Source organism: Podarcis filfolensis (assembly GCF_964270895.1).
Source record: "Podarcis filfolensis genome assembly, chromosome: 9".
Taxonomy (NCBI): domain Eukaryota; kingdom Metazoa; phylum Chordata; class Lepidosauria; order Squamata; family Lacertidae; genus Podarcis; species Podarcis filfolensis.
Genome location: NC_139610.1, coordinates 57,995,232 through 58,018,110, shown reverse-complemented (window position 1 = coordinate 58,018,110; position 22,879 = coordinate 57,995,232). Strand labels below are relative to the sequence as shown.

Here is a 22,879-nt window from a genome sequence, read left to right as displayed (position 1 = left end):
AGGTTCATTATGTTTAATGAGTCTTCTCTGAGTGTAACTCAGTGAATACAATTCACTTTTTAATAGCAAAGAATCTCATGCACATACTTGTATTTCTTCTGGTTGTTTCTGCAATCTACATGAATTTAAGGATGTCTATAATGTTGCAAAAGCCATTATGTTTGCCACTCCGGCTGACTGATAGCTCAGACCTAAAAACATACACTATATTCAAATATGCCATTAACATATTCTGTCTTTCATACATTCATCCCAAAATCTGGACTTGTGTGTGCTAAACAAGGTGTTGTGTTGCAAAGAACAATATATTAATTTGCCAAATAACTTTATTAATGGTTATGATATAAAAGCAGAAATGCAGAAATTGCAAAAGACCAGGCACAAGAAAGAGAACTTCACAAAGAAGAAAAATAAAGAAGATATATTGCAAGAGCAGTTTTTATATCCCAGAAGACAAAGCAAACAAATGATATGAGGACGTCGTCAAACTGTTGACATTTCTTCACAGGACAACCTTCAAAGGGACCCAGCTACTGTGGTTTCATTTTGTCTGTATGAAAAGAGAGGGGTGCATTTAATTAGGTTTTCCCAATTGTCCCTGCTTAATGTAGGTGTGGGTGAACATTCCCATTCAACACGTTCCTTCATCCTCAGGGTGCCTCAGGGTTCTGTCCTCTCCCCCATGCTTTTCAACATCTACATGCAGCCGCTGGGAGAGATCATCAGGGGGTTTGGGCTGGGTGTTCATCAGTATGCGGATGATACCCAGCTCTACCTCTCTTTCAAATCGGAACCAGTGAAGGCGGTGAAGGTCCTGTGTTAGTGTCTGGAGGCGGTTGGAGGATGAATGGCGGCTAACAGATTGAGGCTGAATCCTGACAAGACAGAAGTACTGTTTCTGGGGGACAGAAGGTGGGCAGGTGTGGAGGACTCCCTGGTCCTGAATGGGGTAACTGTGCCCCTGAAGGACCAGGTGCGCAGCCTGGGAGTCATTCTGGACTCACAGCTGTCCATGGAGGCACAGGTCAATTCTGTGTCCAGGGCAGCTGTTTATCAGCTCCATCTGGTACGCAGGCTGAGACCCTACCTGCCCGCGGACTGTCTCGCCAGAGTGGTACATGCTCTGGTTATCTCTCGCTTGGACTACTACAATGCGCTCTATGTGGGGCTACCTTTGAAGGTGACCCGGAAACTACAACTAATCCAGAATGCGGCAGCTAGACTGATGACTGGGAGCGGCCGCCGAGACCATATAACACCGGTCTTGAAAGACCTACACTGGCTCCCAGTATGTTTCCGAGCACAATTCAAAATGTTGGTGCTGACCTTTAAAGCCCTAAATGGCCTCGGTCCAGTATACCTGAAGGAACGTCTCCACCTCCATCGTTCTGCCCGGACACTGAGGTCCAGCGCCGAGGGCCTTCTGGCGGTTCCCTCACTGCGAGAAGCCAAATTACAGGGAACCAGGCAGAGGGCCTTCTCGGTAGTGGCACCCGCCCTGTGGAACGCCCTCCCACCAGATGTCAAAGAGAAAAATAACTACCAAACTTTTAGAAGACATTTAAAGGCAGCCCTGTTTAGGGAAGCTTTTAATGTTTAATAAGTTATTATATTTTAATGTTATGTTGGAAGCTGCCCGGAGTGGCTGGGGAAACCCAGCCAGATGGGTGGGGTATAAATATATTATTATTATTATTATTATTATTATTATTATTATTATTATTATTATTATTTTCCTCTTCCTTATTATATATGAATAACTGGTAGGAGACCACCTGACCTGTATACATGATACATTTGAACTGAGGGAAGCAGAAACCAAAATTTGTCCATCCAATCCTCCTGAAAAGCTCTGTGCATAGGCTCTTTTAACTTTGATTCTCAGTATAATAATTTCTGCCTGACTCTGTCCATCCATTGCTGCTTCTGGAGTACTGGACGGAAGACTGCTCCCTGCTGCAAGGCCCATTTCCACCTGGCCTAGGGGGCAGGGCCCAGACTCACCCTGAACAGCTAAAAGAGGCTCCTGGGAGGCCTAAGGGACTTTGCTGGAACAACTCTTGGGTTGGAGCAACTGGCTAAAATGTTTTAAAATGTTTTAAACAGATTTAATTTTGGTTCCTCTGTTTTGTTTTTGTTGGGTTGGAGTTGGTTAAATGTTTATTGGGGTTGGTAGTTATTTTAATTTGTGTATAACTGTAAACTGTTATTAATGTTGTTGTTGTTAGTTTCTATTGATTTATTGGTTTATTTATAGTCTGTATGATATTCTTTTTTTAAAATGTTTGATGTTTTATTATGTTTTTATATATGCTGTAGGCAGCCCAGAGTGGCTGGGAAAACCCAGCCAGATGGGCGGGATATAAAATCCTCATCATCATCATCATCCAGTGTGGTGTAGTGGTTAAGAGCGGTGAACCAGGTCTCTGCTCCTCCACATGCAGCTGCTGGGTGACCTTGGGCTAGTCATACTTCTTTGAAGTCTCTCAGCCCCACTCACCTCACAGAGTGTTTGCTGTGGGGCAGGAGGGGAAAGGAGGTTGTTAGCCGCTTTGAGACTCCTCAGGGTAGTGATAAAGCGGGATATCAAATCCAAACTCTTCTTCTTCCTCCTCCTCCTCCTCCTCTTCTATGGTTCCAGAATCTTGTATTTATGACTAAGTAAAATATAGTCTAGCCTTTGCATTATAAGGCTTGCATAGCTTGGTCTTTAGTTTAAGGAGATGATCTACAGAAAAGTTGCCATCTAATTTATTAGTAGTTTTAAAATCTTCAGACATAAACTCTTCAGGTGAAAACTGTTTGCTTTAATTCAAAGTGCAGAAAATCTTAGCAAAATACGCCTGTAAACTTCCTGTTTACCAGCCTGCTTTTCTTAGTAAATAGTAAATACAAAGACAGGAAGGGTGAAGTTATCATACTCACTTTTTCGAGACTAGTTCATTCGACACACAGAAAATATCTTTCTCTGTCATAGGTCTGTAAATGGAATTGCCCACTTGAATCACAACCGGATTATTCAATGTTGCATTGAATGTTCTCTTCAGAACTGTATCTTTCAGAAGTGGACTCAGCTATGAAAACAGAAACATATAATATTATATTATGGTTTTATCTTGCAGATCAAGTAGGCGGTAACATAAGCTGATTTGAGAAATGGTTTGGGGGAAAATACAGCTGCTAGGAAATGAAGTTTATGAAGGTTTCCTTAGCCACCTCTGCACTTCACCTCTGGGAATAATACAAGGATTCCTTTGCTACTCAACTTTCCTCTTCTCAATGAAGTAGCAGCGAAATAATATGATCTCAGTGAATGGTTGAGGCCACTTCACACTTTATATGTATCCTACAAGGGGACAAACTTTTAGAGAGATTGTGCACCCAAGTACATCTGAGGTGTGATGGCAGAGCAAGTCTTTTATTTAAATATAAGTACACATTTTTCAATACTCACTGAGGCACACTGAGAATAAGTGCAAAATGAACTTCAAAATCCCAACCCCAATCCACCCACTGATGAGATAAATCATAATGTCAGGTTTGAGTGTCATGGGAAACTATCAGGTAGAAGAGAGGGAGGGAGGGAGGGAGGGAGAGAGAGAGAGAGAGAGATGAAACACCTTCCTGGTTCTATCAGACTGAAATGTATTAAACAGTTAACCCCTGACGTGATTTCCCACTCTACTGTCTTTCCTCTCCTGCCCCTTCTTTACTTACTGCTTTTCAGTTTGTCAAAACAGGTACACGCAAACATAAAATGTTGAGAAAAAGTAAACATAAATCTTACAACAACACACATCACACCAGTTTACTACAGCTTTCCTGCTTGCTTTCGCAAACTACTGGCAGCAGAGAAATGCTGCTCTTCCTTAAAAGATCAAAGGAGCGGTTCTGTATCAAAAGTGATTTTAAATCCTGTCTTTGATTTCATCAAAATGTGCATTGCGCAAAGCAGGAATGCTGTGCCTAAATTTTTATTCAAAAACAATGATTGACTCCGGATATGTCTTTGGTGGAACTTCACTTACTGGACACTCCATGGGCAGAAGGATGAGGAAGTTATTTACAGCCTTTCCTTCTTCCCCCTGCTGCCCCCTATGCTCTCCACAAATCTGCTCATGAGGGTTGGGGAACCCTCAGGAACAGTGTGCAAAGTGGTACAGGAAGGAGAAGGAATTATCTCTAGGCCAGGCATAGGCAAACTCCGGCCCTCCAGATGTTTGGGAGTACAATTCCCATCATCCCTGACCACTGGTCCTGTTAGCTAGGGATGATGGGAATTGTAGTCCCAAACATCTGGAGGGCCAGAGTTTGCCTGTGCCTGCTCTAGGCAGCTCCCCAAATCAACACATACTGTGGAAACTTCACACTGGACTTCAAACATCTGGCATTGTGTGCCTCCCCATTCTTACTCCAGACTCTGGGTCCTTGGTTTCCAAATGAGATGCAAAAGCTGCTCTCATCAGAAAAGAGATTTTGAGAGCCATGTCATCAGCTGGTGTTGGCCCACTGTGCTTCATTAAGTCCAGGGTCAACACAGCCATCTGTGAGATTTTGGAGCACTTCATGCTTCCTTCTCCAGATGAGCTTTATGGGGATGCTAACTTCATTTTCCAGCAGGACTTTGGCACCTGCCCACACTGCCAAAAGTACCAAAACCTGGTTCAATGCCCATGGAATTACTGTACTTGATTGGCCAGAAAACTCACCTGACCTGAACCCCATAGACAATCTAAGGGGCATTGCCAAGAGACAGATGAGAGACATGAGACCGAGCAATGCAGAAGAGCTGAAGGCTGCTATTGAAGCTTCCTGGTCTTCCATAACACCTCAGCAGTACCACAGGTTGATAGCATCCATGCCACGCCGCATTGAGGCAGTAATTGATGCAAAAGGGGCCCAAACCAAGTACTGAGTACATATGCATGCTTCTACTTCTCAGAGGTCCAATATTGCTCTATTTGCAGTCCTTGTTTTGCTGATTTCATTTAATATTCTAATTTTCTGAGATTGTTAATTTGGGGTTTTCATCAGCTGTACACCATGATCATCACAATTATAACAAATAAAGGCTTGACATATCTCGCTTTGCTTGTCATGAGTCTATCTCATATATTAGTTTCACCTTTTAAGTTGAATTACTGAAATAAATGAACTTTTCCACGATATTCTAATTTTTCGAGTTTCACCTGTAGAGCTCCATCTCTGAATGGAAGGAGTCCTTTCGTATGCAGAGCAAGACAGTCACAGTCATCAAGCCAACCCATTAGAATTTACTGAAAATGTAGGATTTAATTTCCTTCCTATAATGCCACAAATTCTATTGAGATGCATCTCTGTTTTTCACAATGTGTTGGGCCATCAGATCCTGAATCTAGCATTTCAAACCTAAAAAAAAACTGAGTCTGGAATAAAGTATTGTGAAACAATGGGCTATGTGAAACAAATGGACCCATTCTTCTATGACAGTGGTTTTTGAACTATGTGCCAGGGAATTGCAGGGTTCCTTGGGAGATTATCAGGCCTTCCTCATTGAACTAATTAGTAATAGCAAACATGTGTTCCAAAAAAACAGCTAGACCACCAGTGAAGAAGGAGTCTAGGGTGTGTTTTATGCTATGCTCCTCACACAAGTCCAACAGGCCTATGTGAACTGAATGCACGCTCTAAAAGATTTGCCATGCAGAGGCTTTGTAGAAGACACACATGAATTCCTCAGCAGGTGAAAAGATCAATGTTGCTGTAGAGCACAGAAAGTTTGTCTTTACGCGTCATGTAAGCTGAAAGGTAGATTTGGAAACACTTTGCTTAACAGCTACAATCCTTGTTATTTGAGCAAAAGGCCATGGTGGGGACCTGGATCTGACTATAAGACCAACCCAAGGGTAAAAATACTGTTGATCAGTCTGCACAGATATTGACCTAGGCAGCAAGCAACTTGACTACACATCAGACAAATCAATAATTGCCAGCAAAAAGCTCTCGGAACTACTGATCAACATAGATCAGAGGCGGAGGTCAGTAGCTACATGTCCAAAAAGAAGAGATTAGCTCAGGCATGGACTAATGCCGTGAGGCAGGCAGCAAAACAAGGAAGGCAAATCCAAGCTGCATTTCTATCAGCTGAAGAGCAATGTTTATGACCTCTGATTGGAGCATACGAATGAATGGTGTTGTTTTTTTGATAATCACATTAACTATCCCGTTCTGATAAATGCTTTTCATTTATGTTTAGCTTCTCTTACCCTAAGTTAAACCTAAGTCACTTATGAACTTGTTGAAGGAAAGTACTAAAATTTGATTTGTAGGAAGATTTAGGAAGGGACCTCCGATCACATATCTTCCCCTAGGCCCAGTGCCAGCTCTCAGCAGCACTGCCCAAAACAAGGGTAGCCATGGATTTTGAATAATGCAAACCATGAACCTAATAACAGTACATCTAGCCTTGGCCAGCCAGTTCCTTCCATATATGAAACGTACAACGGAATTCCAGTTAATTTCATCTAATATATTTTAAAAGCCCAGAAGCAGAGACCCCACTGAAAACCTGCCTCTACCTGCACAGAAAACACATAAAGCAAATGGAAACCCTGCTGAAACAATAAATTGCTCAGCAAGCGTCAATATTGTGAGCTAGGCCAGCTACTACAACCCAAAGTTTTGAGTCTCTTGCTGTATGATTTATTCATTTAATGTCTGGAGGCTTGAAGACAGACGTGGGGGGAAATGCAGACATATGGAATCTGAGATTGAAATGCAATATATTTAAAAGCCAGGACCACCAAATTAATGTATTCACACAACACACCATCTTGCTAGACAACTGACCACTGAAGTTTGTATTACAATTCTCTTATATACAAGCATTTTATCTCTCTCCCTTATCCATCATTCCTAAAATAAAAGTTATTAGTTAAATATAATCCTACTAAGATCCTAATGGTAGCACATACATACAATTGTGCAGCTAAAGTAAGATCCTTTCGTCAATAAAATATCCCTCATTCCTATTAAATAGTACCCAATCAAAAAACAGTTCATGAAAATTCAGAAGGATGCAAGATGTAACCTCTCTGAGATTATAGCCTTAAGCTATGCAATTCTAGTGGATGCAAAAAGGTAACATGGCTTGGCATTTGAATTTAAAATTGTTTTAAAATATTTTTTTCATTGAGCTTTATTTAAAATGGAAGGGGGAAATGCAGCACATACATATTAATTTTTCTGTCAGTAGTACTTTTAGTCACAAGGGGGAAATCCAGACTTCCATTGCATGTATGAATTTCCACAGGCTTCCCTTTCTCTCTCTCCCTCTCCCTCTCTCTCTCTCTCTGGAATTGTACAATAGGTGAATTTGACCTAGTAGTTTATTTCTCTCTTTCTCCAATTATTTTTTTGTATTAGTTATCTGTGTATATTAAATAAAGTATTGACTTGTTGAATTTCTGCTGTATGTGCTTCTCATCACACTGGGACTTCTTAGATCTGTATGAGCTTAGGCAGCAGGCTCAAACACACAGCCTTGCTATGCATAAGATAAAAATGTGTGTATTAGCTATTTTATTGTGTGTGTTAATATTTTATTAGAAACTTACCTGATAATGTGATTAAAGAGTCGAGTACCAATTTTTAAAATGAATGAATAAATAAAAACTTATGGCACCAGGCTTATCTGTGTACAGTCATATAGGGAATTCCCTGGATTTCTGAAATCCTTCCACCCTCTTCTTGAAGAGGATTTATCGTGGGATTTGATTGTACATTTGCATGCCCCAGGCCATATGCTATCATATGCATATGACAGGCAGAATGGGACAGACAGGGATGAATGGAGGCCGCCGCTCAGCCACGCCATGGTTTAAATGGCAAGTGACCACGCCCCCGGCTAACCGGATTGGTCGGTCAGGAAGCGTGACACAGCTGGCCATCCTAGTGACGTTGGCAGCATCCCTCCACCCACAGCCAGGTCACTGGGAGGTCCCAGAACTCCTCCTGCAATGTGGGAAAAGGGGAGCTGTCCTCTTGAACGTGTGTCTGAATTGGCCCTTACTCGCTTGAGTGTGCAAGTGGTGTTAGCTATCATTAAGAGTCAAGCAGCAGGGTAACTTTTTTTAAGCAAGGCTGCGTTCAACTCCTAATTTTCTCTGTCCCTCCTGCTCTTTCTCTGCACTGCTTGTGTGACTCACTTCGTGGTGGCTGTTCCCTTCATCTGTGCCTTCCCTGAGTCATTAAGTTTCTCTCCCTGTCTGTGGTCCCAACTCTCTTACTTAGTTCAGCACACAATGATACAGAGTTCCCTGGAATTATTTCTTCACAACATACAGAAACACAGAGAAGCAGCTCCTCGGTGGCTGTGGAGCTTCTGTGCCACAGACTGTATGGGTATAAATCTCTTTCATTCTCTGATATGCCAAAAAGAGTATGTTGATTCAATATATACACTTAAATTTATGTTACGATATATTTCCCTGAAATCTTAAAATTTAGGTTAAATGCATAGACTGAACTCCCAAATATTGTTAAATGAATTGTCTCAATAAACCAACATACACTGGTGCAACCTAACAATGCTTGTCTGCCAAATGTTTGGTGCAGGAGGCTGTAGGGAGAAGAATGTTCACTTGCAGGACATTGTGTATCACCCAGTGTTGTTGTTTTTTGTAACAATATTATCGGCCCAAAAATGAAAATACCAGACCTGCAAGGGATTAATGGAAACATAGTGGTGATTTGTTGATTAATGCATTTTCTGCTTTAATTTTCCTCATAATTCCTCCAGCTTTATATATTCCACTTACCCACTGTTGTGAGAAGCCATAATAGCGAGCCATTGAAGAGGATCTTGCAGCATATTGAAAAAAACACCCACTATATTTCCAGCGGATACCACATTATGTAATTAGGTTAATTTTTGTGCTGTAGCTCATTAGGCAGCTTGACAAAAGTATTTGCATAAAATAAACATCTAGTAAATAATTTTCTCATCTGTAAATACTAAAAACTAGAGTTCCTCATGTAGTAATTTGGCTAAGTATGCCTAATCCTCCTAATAGCTCCGTTTTCAATGCATATTATTTCCAAGAATGGGGACACAAAGGCAGTGGATGAAATTTCTCATTTACAATTCAAATGTCCTGAAAGCACCTGTAGATTAAAATTGCAGGCAATCAAGTATTCCAAACAGAAAGGAGTGGGGAGAGAAACATTAGGTTTTTGGTTACAGCTGAGACAAGAGCAGATATCCATCAATATAGGAGCTACAAGGCAAGTTGGCTAAGATGCTTCTGTTGAGGAACCCCATTCAACTGAGTGTTTTTCATTTTATTTAAATATACTGATTGTTAACTGAGTAAAGTTAAAACCAAAACATTTAAATGCTTAAAATATTTTGAATTCTCACATCCTGGGATGAGGCTGCAGCAGGATGCTTGAAAAAGTCAGCATATTCAGATCACTGCATAAAAACAGTCAAAAAGATGCTGGTTCTTCTCTGGGCGCAGTTGTGATTCAATAAGACTTTCTAGGATACCAGTTAGGATTCTGGAAGTATAACTGATTAGCAATGCACACTTGCACATACTATGTTCAAGCACACATGCACATGAATGGAAATGGCTCTTAATTTCATTTCTTGTCTTAGTTTCATGTGTATCTGGGAAATTGTCACTGTCGATAAACAGAGAGGTGCTATATAAACAGTAGTAAATGAGAATGGTAATAATAACAGGACTTTTCCAATGAACAGCTTTATAAGCTAGTGCAAAAGCTGGTCCACAGAATCTGGGGCTGCATAAATCGAAGAAAATAACTGGGGTTAAGAGATTTTCTCCTATTTCACGCTGAGTAGAATTTATTTTCACAGAAGATGAGATGATTTCTTTATACCTCTGCAGTAGCATACAATATAGCAATAAGCTTAGTGAGAACTCAAAATGTAATTCATAATCCTCAGTTGCTTCTCACACCTAAATAGTTTCCTGTGTGCTTATACAGTCTTTCCATGGTCTATGGCAAACCCCAGGAGAATCATAGGATAATGTTATTATATTACATGCATTTCAATAGGCTCAATGAATGCATTCAGAAGTGGATAAAATAATATTGTCTCCAAAACATTATCATACAACTCTAGTATAATTTTTCCTGATCATACAGTATATGAGCTATGTACAATATGAGAAGCAATTTAAAGGTTGAATGAACTGTGCTGATAAGAATCTACAAGCTGTCAGCAATTTCTGAAATACAAAAAAGAAGTCTCATCATCTACATTAATTCCATCATTTACCTTTGCTCTAAGCTTGTCATTTTATTGCAAGTTTCAGATTCCAGAACATATATTCAGGTAATGACACTTAAAAAAATTACAAAGATGTAATCTTTCCAATCAGCATATTTATCACCAAGAGAATAGTGGGAAAATAATTAGCATTTTTAAATTGGTTTTAACAATTAAGTTTTGTGCACACATTTTGAGTACACATTCCCCTCCTCCCCCCAAAAAAGTGAAAATGAAGCATAGCATTTGAACAGTAATTCTATTGTATCTGCAGGTGAAGGAAATAAAGCCAACTCAGAGAAGGGATTTATTAAATGTGCACCTCAGATTGACACTGAGCTTTGAGTTACACAGCAGGCATATGCTCTAAAAAACAATTCTGGATCTGTCTTTGAAGCTGTCTCTGAAATGTAAGCCACATCCCAAAAATGGTTTCAGTGGAGAATTGCTACATTGCCATAGCTCCAAGACAAAATATATGGTCTTGCTGTTTTTCTAAATGGTTAAACTCTTTTGGATTAACCAAGAAACTGATCTGAACCAAAAGAACTACAGAAACCAATTGCATGATTAATTCCACCTCAAACCTTACTTTGTCCTGGGGTATCTAACAACAGAATGTGGACCTTTGGCAAATGAGTTCTTTCAATTATCTGATTACTTTATTACCATTCATTAGTAATTTTCCAACACAGTAATATGGCACATATTGTCTTTCTATATGGTTCTCTTCTTCAAACAGCTGTTGGCCGTATACTAAAAATGAGTTGAATGGTAAGTACAAAGCTTATGAAACCATATATCAGTAGGAAAGTTTTATAGCTTTAGGGTTGCTTACAAATCAATGCCTTGGAGTGGGACTACCATTAGTAGCTTTTAAGACTGCCTGGAGCTGTGTCATTCACTGCTGTTTTGACACATTAATGCATTAGTAGTATGCACAAGGCTGACATAACTTCTCTGATGTACTATTATTGTAATTATTAGAAGTCTTCCACCCGGACAGCAAAGTTAAGAAAGGTGACAAAAGAGTATGTAAATACTAAGACATCCTTTAAGCACCCATTTGTCTTTGACAGCACATAATTAAGAAATGGGCGGGCAGGGGCACACTGAGATAAGGATTGTCTGCTACGAATCTTGTCAAAGAAAGTAATCAAGGAGCATGGAGACAGTTGGATGAAAATGATGACATGTGTACCCAACTAGTTATCTTGTTTCAGTAGAATAGAGTTGAAAAGCCATAATACAGTGAAGAATATCAGGCATTATGGTCCATTAAGCGCCTTTGCAGTTAAAATGTTAGATTCCTGATTAGCTCTTTCTAACATGTCCATTACACGTTATAGGACTCAAGCCAATGTCTAATGAGGGTGGCATATTTTGTATAATTTGTCATGCCACTACAGAACCATTCAGTGGAATTTAATCTAGAATTATTATAGCCAAATGTAAGTAAAATAATAAGATTTGTCAGTGACTGGGAAATCATATAGAAACCATATTTCTTGCCTCCAGCTAAGCCAAAACTAGGACACAACACACTGCTTGAACTTCCTGTGCAACCCACTGATTGGAGTTACATATTTTGAAGAGCTAAAAAAGAGGACACATTTGCCGACTTCCACTTTTAACTTTGGATCTCTATGGGTCTGAGTGATGTTCTCATTCTATGTCCCTGCTCCAGTCAATACTGTTAACACAACTCTGTTGGTTAGGTGGGTGCTTGAGGCAGCAAATACTCAAAAAAACCTGTGTGGATTGTGCAAATCCACTGAACATAGTGTGAATCCAGATGCATAGCCATTGACCGAACTGCACATTTCTGCACCAAAGACCAGAGTAATCACTCATATGAATGCTAAGTTTTCACCAAAATGATATCAAGTGCAGCACAGGTAAGTTGTTCATGATACAAGTCACTGTTAAAACAGGGGCAAGTTGTAGTTTGAAATAAGTTTAAGTCAGCTATAGTTGTAGTTAGAAATACTGACTTCCATTTTCAGCACCAGAAGAAACTAATACATTTTTAAAGGAAGTGAATAAAAGTGGACAATTCTGAGAACACCATGGAAAAGAAAATTATCAATAATATGGCAACTGCACCACGGGATATATTACAGAGCCCAAAAAAATATTTGAATATCTATGTACCAGGGTAGGCTCTATTCTTCAAATCAGAGCCTCTATATCCAGTTGTTTTGTTTATAACTTCTGAATGGTTTCTCAGAGGCAGGAAAATGTCTATGGTCATTCGCATTAATAAGATCTACCTACCTACAACAATTGCTGAGTTGTGGTTTCTGAAGCAGGCTCGAAAATCTGTAATCACTCTTCCAACATATTGTTTGTATTACATTATAAACAGTTTGAATTTGGGGGCATCCCCTCAATATATGTAAGAAAAATGTCCATACTGTTTTATGGTTTCAACAATTGCTCAGTACTCTTGAAAAGGTTTGAGTTGGTCTGTAAGGAGTCACAGTCGTTAATGAAACGACTGGGTATTTAATACTGCATGTTCACATATTTCTATTATTGGGTTATCTCAAGGATTTAATTATTAAGCCTAACATGGAATAGCTGGTAACTTTCTCAAAAAATATGCATAGCTGCAAAGTGGGGGGGATGCTCTGCTAATCAAGGAAGCGTTCACAGAAATTTGGAATACATAAGTATTATTTCAATTAACCTGGTATAAATGTTTGATACAGAAGACTAGGGAATGATCAACAGATGAATAAGACGGCTGGTGGTGATGTTTTGGAATAGGAAGTACCTGAACAATATTCAACATTACACACACAAACCCTTGCTCTATTGTAAGATACACATGTATATTTTCAAGAACCACGTTACTTCTATAATTTTGTTTTAAACTGTTTTTAATTTTGTGTTTTAGTTGGCTGGCATTAGGGTGAAAGTTGGGTAATAAATTGTAATAATAATAATAATAATAATAATAATGTAAATTCATAATGGGGCTTTAAAAATCAGTATAGCTCTTTTGAAGTGGTTGTTTGGAAACAGGGAGGTTACAGCCTATTCCCAGTTATTACATTTTTTGAAATGCTTCAGAAAACAGTATAGAATGTAATTTTGCATTAAGGGTAGGTAGTGTCACGATAAAGATTTATGATACAAATGGTAGCTGTCTAGCTTTGAAACACACTAGAACTCTTTGCATCTCTCACTTTTATTAAGAGACTCCAGCTTGCCCCTCTTGGCAGCTTGACAGATGTTTCTTCTCATATCTCTCACCTTTGCCACAAGGACAGAGCAAATTTGATATAATACTTACTTGTTAGCTTACTCTCAAACAATGTCACTCTCTTTAACATTCTGATAGCTAATATAACAGAAGATACGGAAGAAAAAATATTGCTTTAGTATTAATGAAGAGCAACTTGTTAAAATGAAAAATACACTTGTGCCTGTTTAAAGCACTGGTCCCAACCTTTGACTCAGAAGACCCTCTCGTAGAGAGTCTTATTTTTGTTCAGTGGTTATGTGTTGCTTTTTCTTACCCATGGCAACCAGTAACAAAAGACAATATTGTTGGCATAGTTACAAATGTATAGCTATCAGATTGGTAAACCTTCCTTCTTGACAAACCTTCCTTCGGAAGCCAACAATTTGGGGAAGACCATTAAAATAAGCAATATCATTATCATTTGCCATGTTGTTGTTGTTTAGTCGTTTAGTCGTGTCCGACTCTTCGTGACCCCATGGACCAGAGCATGCCAGGTGCTTAGGCAGAACTAAGAAAGAAAGAAAGAAAGAAAGAAAGAAAGAAAGAAAGAAAGAAAGAAAGAAAATGTTCTGTCTGATGTACATACTCTCAATCGAGTATCACTTTACTGGAAATGACTCATAAATGGAATCAAATAAAAAAAAAACTGAAGAGATACTATTTCTTTACACAAATGAAAACACAATGTAGTAATCATTTGTTTTTTAATGTTTAATGTTCTATTATGTTTTTATATATGTTGGAGGTCACCCAGAATCGCTGGGGAAACCCAGTCAGATGAGCAGGGTACAAATACTACTACTACTACTACAACAACAACAACAACAACAACATCCATGCAATGTGGATAAAAATGAGTGCAGATCATATGTCACAAAGATATGCCAAAGCTACCATTGGATATAATGCAACTGAGTTCCACCCATGGCATTTTGGTGTAAGAATTGAAATATTACTCCCTTTCAATTTGTTCCACTATCCCAACAACAAATTTTCAGCAGCTGGGAAACATGGAGATGCCTGAAGCGTGCCTGACCTTAAAACAGAGCTGTTGCTTTGATCAAAGACAATGTCTTTTGAGAATGACATAAGCCTACAATATGGAGCACTAAAATGGAATTACTTTTCTTTAAGAGCCTGAGTGGGAAGATTTCTGAATGTTACACAATGGGGTTTAATCACAGATGGCTCACACAGTGATCATCCTGTTGAAATCAGTTGAAGAAAGCCAGTTTAATTGTTCCCAAGCTCCCAATTCAGCTCATTTAGTAGAAAAAGGTAAGCCCAAGTTTATGCAGGGCAGGAGGCTTAAAGAGCATATATGATTAAATTATAAGGACATTTACCTATTTTGTAAAATCAAATTACAACCGAAAGCTAGTACAGGCAGTTTTAATAACAAAATGAATATGGCAGTATGGAAAAGAAACTAACAGCTGAGCCAAAATTAGAAGTACTCCCCTTAATATAGTTGAGGTGACTACAACACTGGCCATGCTGGCAGGGTTAATTAGAACTGGAGTCCAACAACATCTGGAGGTCCTCAAATTCCCCATACTGTAACCACTTCGATAGGCTCCCAATCCCTGGTGCAGCTAAATTTGCATAGTAAATTGATGCAAATTTAGCATTAATTAGTCACAGAGCTAGGTGACTCAGTTCTATAGTCACTGGAGACTAGACTAAGCAACTTGCTACCATTTCCAACGGAACGGCTACCCTTATATATTTAGAAATATTTCATGATCAAGAGTACATCCCCCACTGACCCATCTTACCCAGTAATGTCTACCCGGACTGGCAGCAGTTCTCCAAGGTCTTAGCCAGAGGTCTTTCCCAGTCCTGCTTAATGACATCCTTTTCATTGCAAGTTTTGAAGTCCTGGTTTTTCTCCATGCAAAGCATATGCTTTACCTATGTATAGTTTTTCCTCTTTACGTGATTTTCAATAACATGGCCGTAAGAAAAATTATGCAACTGCCTTGCTTAAGCTAAGCAGCTCTGAATCTGGTAACTGTCTGGTAGGAAGACTGCATGGGTGACACTATGTATACCTCCTTGCATTAAACAGTAAAGAAATACATGAATAATCTGATATGGCCACCAAATCCAGGGACAGCCAACATGGTGTCCTCCAGAGTCACTTTACACATTGGTGAAATCATGTATAATTGAAACCCATTGAAAATGCCTACAAACCCACCACTCCACCCTGCCCTGCCCCCATTCTGCCCTTTTAGTGATGTTTCAGTAATGTCTTTATGGCGTTTCTGGGCCACTTCTGGGTTTGACACAATGCATGTATAAACAGTCATGCACATATTGAATGCATGCAAATGGCCAGGGGGAGGGGGGCTGCCTGTTCAACAGTGAAGAAGAAGAGTATGGATTTGATATCCCGCTTTATCACTACCCAAAGGAGTCTCAAAGCGGCTAATGTTCTCCTTTCCCTTCCTCCCGCACAACAAACACTCTGTGAGGTGAGAGACTTCAAAGAAGTATGACTAGCCCAAGGTCACCCAGCAGCTGCATGTGGAGGAGCGGAGACGCGAACCCGGTTCACCAGATTACGAGTCTATCGCTCTTAACCACTACACCACACTGGCTCTCGTGAATTGCTGTACAGCAAGGTGTCCATTGAAGAGAATAAGAATTTCACCATTTGAGAGCTAAAATGACTCACCTCACCTCATCACTCAAGTCTCAGTTAAAACAGGTGGTCTACACTAGTGTAAATGTATCATTTAACCTCAGGATTCATTAGAACAGCTCAAAGTGTCCTAAGGTGATAAACACAAAGGAACAACATGCCAAAGCTTTGCTAATCCTTGGGGAGGGGAATCAAATGACATCCTCTACATATATCCTCTGCATAGCTTGGTTTGAAGGGCTTTACCACTTAAATCATACATCACGCTCCCTTTATGGCAGTGCATCATAATTTTCTGTAGCTAGGAGAACGCACATAAAGTTTTAAGCATTATTTAATGAAGATGACACATGAACCACATACGGAAAAGCAATATTAATAAAAAAAATGTGTAATGTATTCTGACATCACAATAAGGCTCTTCAATTCAAAATGTTTCTTTCAGAAAATAATATATAGCTGAGGTCATATCAATAAAGCCACACTATGATATATTACTAGGAAGCGGTTGTTTTCGGCTTCTTGGGATATGCTGTTCCACAGACTGCTCTGTAAAGTAATGTGTAGCTGATTTACACAGCCATCTTTATCACATAATAACGGCAACTGCCATATGATAAATTGAAAGCATATCACCAAACCGTAATCTTGACACAACTCTATTGTCACGTGGAAGACAATCTTACTCGGCTATGAGTGATCGCCAAAGAAGAAGATTGTCACATGATCTCAATACCCATCTATGGAGACAAACTTCTCTTCTATGCCAACACTGCAGCATAAAAGTGTAACCTAGCTCTTTGAGTTCAGTGGTAGTCAGGGGGGTTTTCATGTACGAAGCGTTAACAATCTCAAAAGTCCCAGGCAAATTAAAAGAAGAAATAAGCTGTGGTGTCTGATGAGCCTCTTAGATGTCACAACTGAAAAGGCCCTGTTCCTGGCCACAACCTATCTCACTTCTGAAGGCAGGGAAGGGATGCTCATGAATGAGGGATGCTCACAGGGGCAGGGTTCTTGCAGAAGATCATCCTTGTGGGTCAAGGTGGTCCTTCAGAAACAGCCCTCAGATATCCCCATACTCCCAGATGAACATTCTCTCCCCTGCAATTTTGTAAGGATGTAAAAGAATGGGTACAACTGGGTTCTCCAAGAAATATAATTAGCTTGGTAGAATTTTTTTTTTGTTTTGGCATGGTTCTATAATTAAAAAGTAGCATACAGTGTAGCAAAATGCATATGCCTGCATTCAGTAGGCGCCTTCTATGTCAGCTTTTAAATGCCTGCTGAAAACTTTTCTATTCCGCCAGGTCTTTCCAGGCAATTAAGAATACATCTTTCCACAATGGTTAATTGATGTCCATTTTTACATTTTTATAGGGTTTTATTGTCCAGTTTTATGCTTTATTGCTGTCAACCACTTTGATTTTTTCCCCCTTACAAAGTGGTATATAAATATTTTTATAAATAAATAAATGCATCTAACACAAAACTGAAGTAAAGTACACCACCTGATTTTATGAAGTAAAAGAGCTCATAAAAATGCTGATCTTCAAATTTGCTTGTATTTCCATATGCAAGATCTGCAATGATAATTATTCTAAATATTACTCAGTCACATTTCACGGGGACTAGGATCTGTTTGTGTTTCCAGCTGCTATCCCACAGGAAATGTAGCATTACAATTCTTATTCACGTCCTGAATATGCATGTAGAATAAGGCATCCCTCTGAAACTTAGATTATTTAAGTCATATTGCTTCACACATGAAAAGGTTTGACTGTGGACCTATAAAAGATTATCCAGAACCTTTTTGCCAACAACTTATTATTTGTACATTATGTTAATATATTTCACGGTATCTTAAGACTTAGCTGCTCATGGAATAGCTCAAAGAATCCTAAACCAAACATTTCATTAATTTAACCACAGGGTTTGCTACATAAATGTAAGAACATTTTTTTAAAAAAAGATATTTATTGAAGTTTTACAAAAACATAAGTTTACAAAATAAAAAAGGTCATATAAAAAGAAAAAGATACAAAAAAGAGAACATAGAAAAATACATGAAAAAGAAAAAAAAGAAATAAAAATACAAAATACAAAAGACAAATAGCTAAAAAAGAGTTAAAAACAAATCCGTTTTTTGTAACTTTGAACTCGTTAGCTTATTTCCTTGGCCTCCTCACACCTCCCCTTTTTGTATTCCCATTTAAATAATCAAATCAGCAAATCCTTACCCTCTTTCGTTTATCTTAACTCTGTATCTTAACATATTATAACTCTATATTTTCATCCATTATCAATTCATTTTTGCATATTCTTATTAACTTTGTTGCTAATGCCACTTATTTTCAATCCAACATCATTTTAACATTCATTAATTTTACAGTACTTCTGAAGATAGTCTTTAAATTTCTTCCAGTCTTCTTCCACCAACTCTTCTCCCAGGTCTCGGATTCTGCCAGTCATTTCCGCCAATTCCATATAATCCGTCACCTTCATCTGCCACTCTTCCAGGGTGGGTAGCTCTTGTGTCTTCCAATACTTTGCAATAAGTATTCTTGCTGCTGTTGTTGCATACATAAAGAAAGTTCTATCCTTCTTTGGCACCAATTGGCCGACTATGCCCAGGAGAAAGGCCTCTGGTTTCTTCAGGAAGGTATATTTAAATACCTTTTTCATTTCATTATAGATCACCTCCCAGAAAGCCTTAATCTTTGGGCACGTCCACCAAAGGTGAAAGAATGTACCTTCATTTTCTTTACATTTCCAACATTTGTTATCGGGCAAATGATAAATTTTTGCAAGCTTGACTGGTGTCATGTACCACCTGTACATCATTTTCATAATATTCTCTCTTAAGGCATTACATGCCGTAAATTTCATACCGGTGGTCCACAACTGTTCCCAGTCAGCAAACATAATGTTATGACCAATATCTTGTGCCCATTTAATCATAGCAGATTTAACCGTTTCATCCTGCATATTCCATTTTAACAGCAAGTTATACATTCTTGAAAGTATCTTAGTTTTGGGATCTAACAGTTCTGTTTCCAGTTTGATTTTTCCACCTGGAAGCCAATTTTTTGTCCAAATTATAGGCCTCTCTTATTTGATAATAATGAAGCCAGTCTCGCACTTTATCTTTTAATTTCTCAAAACTCTGTAATTTCAGTTTGTCTCCTTCTTGTTCCAATATTTCCCAATATTTCGGTCATTTGACCTCCATATTGAGCTTTTTCTGAGCCTTCGCTTCCATTGGTGACAACCACCTTGGGGTTTTATTTTCCAGTAAATCCAGACATTAAACAATGCTTTCCTGACAATATGGTTTTTAAATGCTTTATGTGCTTTAACCTTGTCGTACCACAAATATGCATGCCAACCAAAAACGTTGTTAAATCCTTCTAGATCCAAAATGTCTGTGTTCTCAAGAAGCAGCCAGTCTTTCAACCAGCAGAATGCTGCTGATTCATAGTAAAGTTTAAGGTCTGGCAGGGCAAATCCACCTCTTTCCTTTGCATCAGTTAATATTTTAAATTTTATTCTAGGCTTCTTGCCCTGCCAGACAAATCTGGAAATGTCTCTCTGCCACTTCTTGAAACAGTCCATCTTGTCCAATATTTGCAATGATTGAAACAAAAATAACATTTTTGGCAATACATTCATCTTTTATAGCTGCAATTCGACCCAACATAAATGTAAGAACATAAGAAGAACCTGCCAAAGGACCATTTAGTTCAGCATTCTGTTCTCACTGTGGCCAATCAAATGATCATGGCAAGATAACAAGCAGGACCTGAATACAGCAGTGCTCTACACAAATGCTACTCCCAGCAATTGGTAGGCATACTGTTTCCAACAGTGGAGTTAGAATACTAGTCATCCTGGCTAGTAGCCATTGGCAGCCTTATTCTCCATGAATTTGTCCAACCCTCCTTTAAAATCATTCAAATTAGCAGCCATTGCTACCTTATGAGATAAAATTCCATAGTTTAACTGTGAAGAAGTACCGTATTTTTTGCTCTATAAGACTCACTTTTTCCCTCCTAAAAAGTATGGTGAAATGTGTGTGCGTCTTATGGAGCGAATGCAGGCTGCGCAGCTATCACAGAAGCCAGAACAGCAAGAGGGATTGCTGCTTTCACTGCGCAGCGATGCCTCTTGCTGTTCCGGCTTCTGAGATTCAGAATATTTTTTTACTTGTTTTCCTCCTCCAAAAACGAGGTGCGTCTTGTGGTCTGGTGCGTCTTATAGAGCGAAAAATACGGGACTTTATTTTGTCTGTCCTTTATCTCCACTGGATGTCCCTGAATGCTAGTATTATGAGAGTCAGAATTAAACCTTTCTGTATCCACTTTCTCCAAACCATGCATAGTTTTATACACTTTTGTCACGTCACCTTTTACTCACATTTTCTCTAAACTAAAAATCCCCAGATGTTAGAATCATAGAATCGTAGATTTAGGAGGAACCCGTGAGGGTCATCTAGACCAACCCCCTGCAATGCAGGACCCCCAGCACAGGGTTCAAACCCACAATTCTGAGGTTAAGAGGATCAGGCTCTACTGACTGATCTATGTTGCGACCTTTCCTCATAGGGGAGTTGCTCCATCCCCTTGATTTTAGTTGCTATTGTCTGAAACTTTTCCAGTTCTACAAAATGCTTTTCGAGGTGAGAGAAACAGAACTATATATAGCATTCCAAGTGTGGTTACACTAGAGTTTTGTATAATGCCATGTACAAATCAGTAGTGTTCTAGCTGTGCACAAGTAGCATTCCTTAATGGAAATATGCATCCATCTCCATCAGTGAGTCCTATGTGAACATGACAGTCAGATACAAATCAGTGTCTACACTTACTTCTGAAAGCGGGACGCCCGTGCTAAACTGTACTGATTAAGTATTTAATTAGTGAAGCAAATAATGAAATTTCTGCTTCAAAAATTGACTGCAAGAACTGTCAAACACAAGGTGTACTGTTTTTGGATATACTGAAGAAGAAATACCTTTCCCTACTGATTTTCTTGTGAAATATTTGTTGCAAGCATAGCTTTCATCAACTTGGAACCAAACTTTATGTTCACAGATTGGCATGGTTTTAGGATACAAATTGAAGATATAATTGTGATGCAGAAAGAAAATAGCCATGTAGAACTACGTAAGGAATGTCTTGTGAAAGGCATCATATTAAATATGTTTAATTACTTAGGAGAAAGCCAGTTCTATGGAACCAACAGTGTTAACTGCATGTGCAGAGCTGCAAGGGAGGGAGTGACAGGGCCTAATAGACTGGCCTCTGATCAAGCCATACAACCAAGTCTCATGGGACTCTGGCGTCAATCACCTGTAAAGAGCAAAATCATATTTCATGGCAGTTATGAAGGTATCCTACTGGAAAGGGAAGAAGAGCCTTGCTTCATTCTCATATCTTAGGAAGCAACCTTAATAAATAAGAGGATCTTGGCAGTTAGCTGTTATGGGCCAAAGCCATAAAGTTTCTCAGGCTCAATCTCTTGATGCACCTTTTTAATGTGTGTGCAGGACTTTAATGACCAACAAGGCAGAACAAAAGGTTTCAGAAGCCATAAGAAAGAAACATCAAGAGAGTTTTGCCAGGGGAAAAATATTTTCCCCACTCTCCTTTTCCTCCATCAGCTTGTGTACCCAGCTGCAGAGTTCCCTGCCCAGCATGCCTGACTATAAAAGGAGGTAAATGAAAGTACAAAACAACTATCAGGGATTTGAAATGGCCACAACTTTATTGATTTCAGATGTAGGAAGCCTTATCATAGACACTGGGTGTGTATCCCTCTCAGCCCCCTGCTGGAGAACTGAGGCATGACAGGGTCAATTCAGGGATGGATCCACTGCAAACACAGGTTTACGCAGATGGCCCCAAACGCCGAGAGAAGCTCCTATGGCCCACTAGTCCTACACAACTGGCATCTTGGACAGAGACTTCCCTCCGGACCCCTCTAACGGGGTACCCTGTTATCGCCGCCACAGAGAACAGGGGGTGGGTGAGTCACCACTTCACCACACACCCCAATCGGATGAAAGACTATAGGATTCCACCCAAGGCCTAAACTGCCAAATTTGTGACTAGTGCTATGGGGAAGGTGAAACCTGTAGCACAGGGAAAATTCCCAAATACAGCAACCATCAACAGACCACAGCAAGGCCTTCCTAGCTGAAAAGGAATTGGCTAAGCAGCAAGCAACTTTAACATAGGGAAGAGGTAGGTGACGCTCCCAGCTGACTGGGTGAGGAGCACAGGGACGGCTGGGATATATAGTTGGCAGGTAGGCCTGAGTGAAGCCTGCCTTTTCCAGGTCTGCTTGCTAAGCCACACACCCCTAAGGCTGCCGTGGATTGTCCCAATTTGAATCGGTGTCTGGCAGGGACCCGTGAGCCTCCATGGCGGCCAAGAGGGATACACTGCGTACAAAATGGCATGTCGCATCCGGGCAGCGATGGAGGTGCCACGTCATGCCACAACCCAACCGCCGCACATCAAGTGGCCATTAGCACCACTGGAGCATCAAGGAAGGGGAGGGAGGACTTTACTTCTTCAGTATCTTCAATTTCTAGGATTTAATGCTTTCCTTGTATCTGAAGATGAGTCACCAAGATTCCATTGACTCAGTTTGGTAAAGAAAAAGTGTTTTACATGTGATATAAAACGGTGACACC

General features: G+C 39.5%; 1 protein-coding gene across 1 annotated transcript in view; it reads right to left on the bottom strand.

Annotated features, from left to right (window-relative positions):
• Positions 1-308: 308 nt before the first annotated feature.
• The window catches only part of STPG2 (sperm tail PG-rich repeat containing 2), a 218,030-nt gene continuing 195,459 nt past the window's right edge, over positions 309-22,879 (bottom strand). The window contains exons 13-14 of the mRNA XM_083571386.1: positions 2,926-3,074; positions 309-550 (exon numbers count right to left, since the gene is read on the bottom strand). Of these exons, the coding sequence (XP_083427512.1) occupies positions 517-550; positions 2,926-3,074 (183 nt within the window). The 3' untranslated portion in view covers positions 309-516. The remainder of the gene's footprint in view (positions 551-2,925; positions 3,075-22,879) is intronic.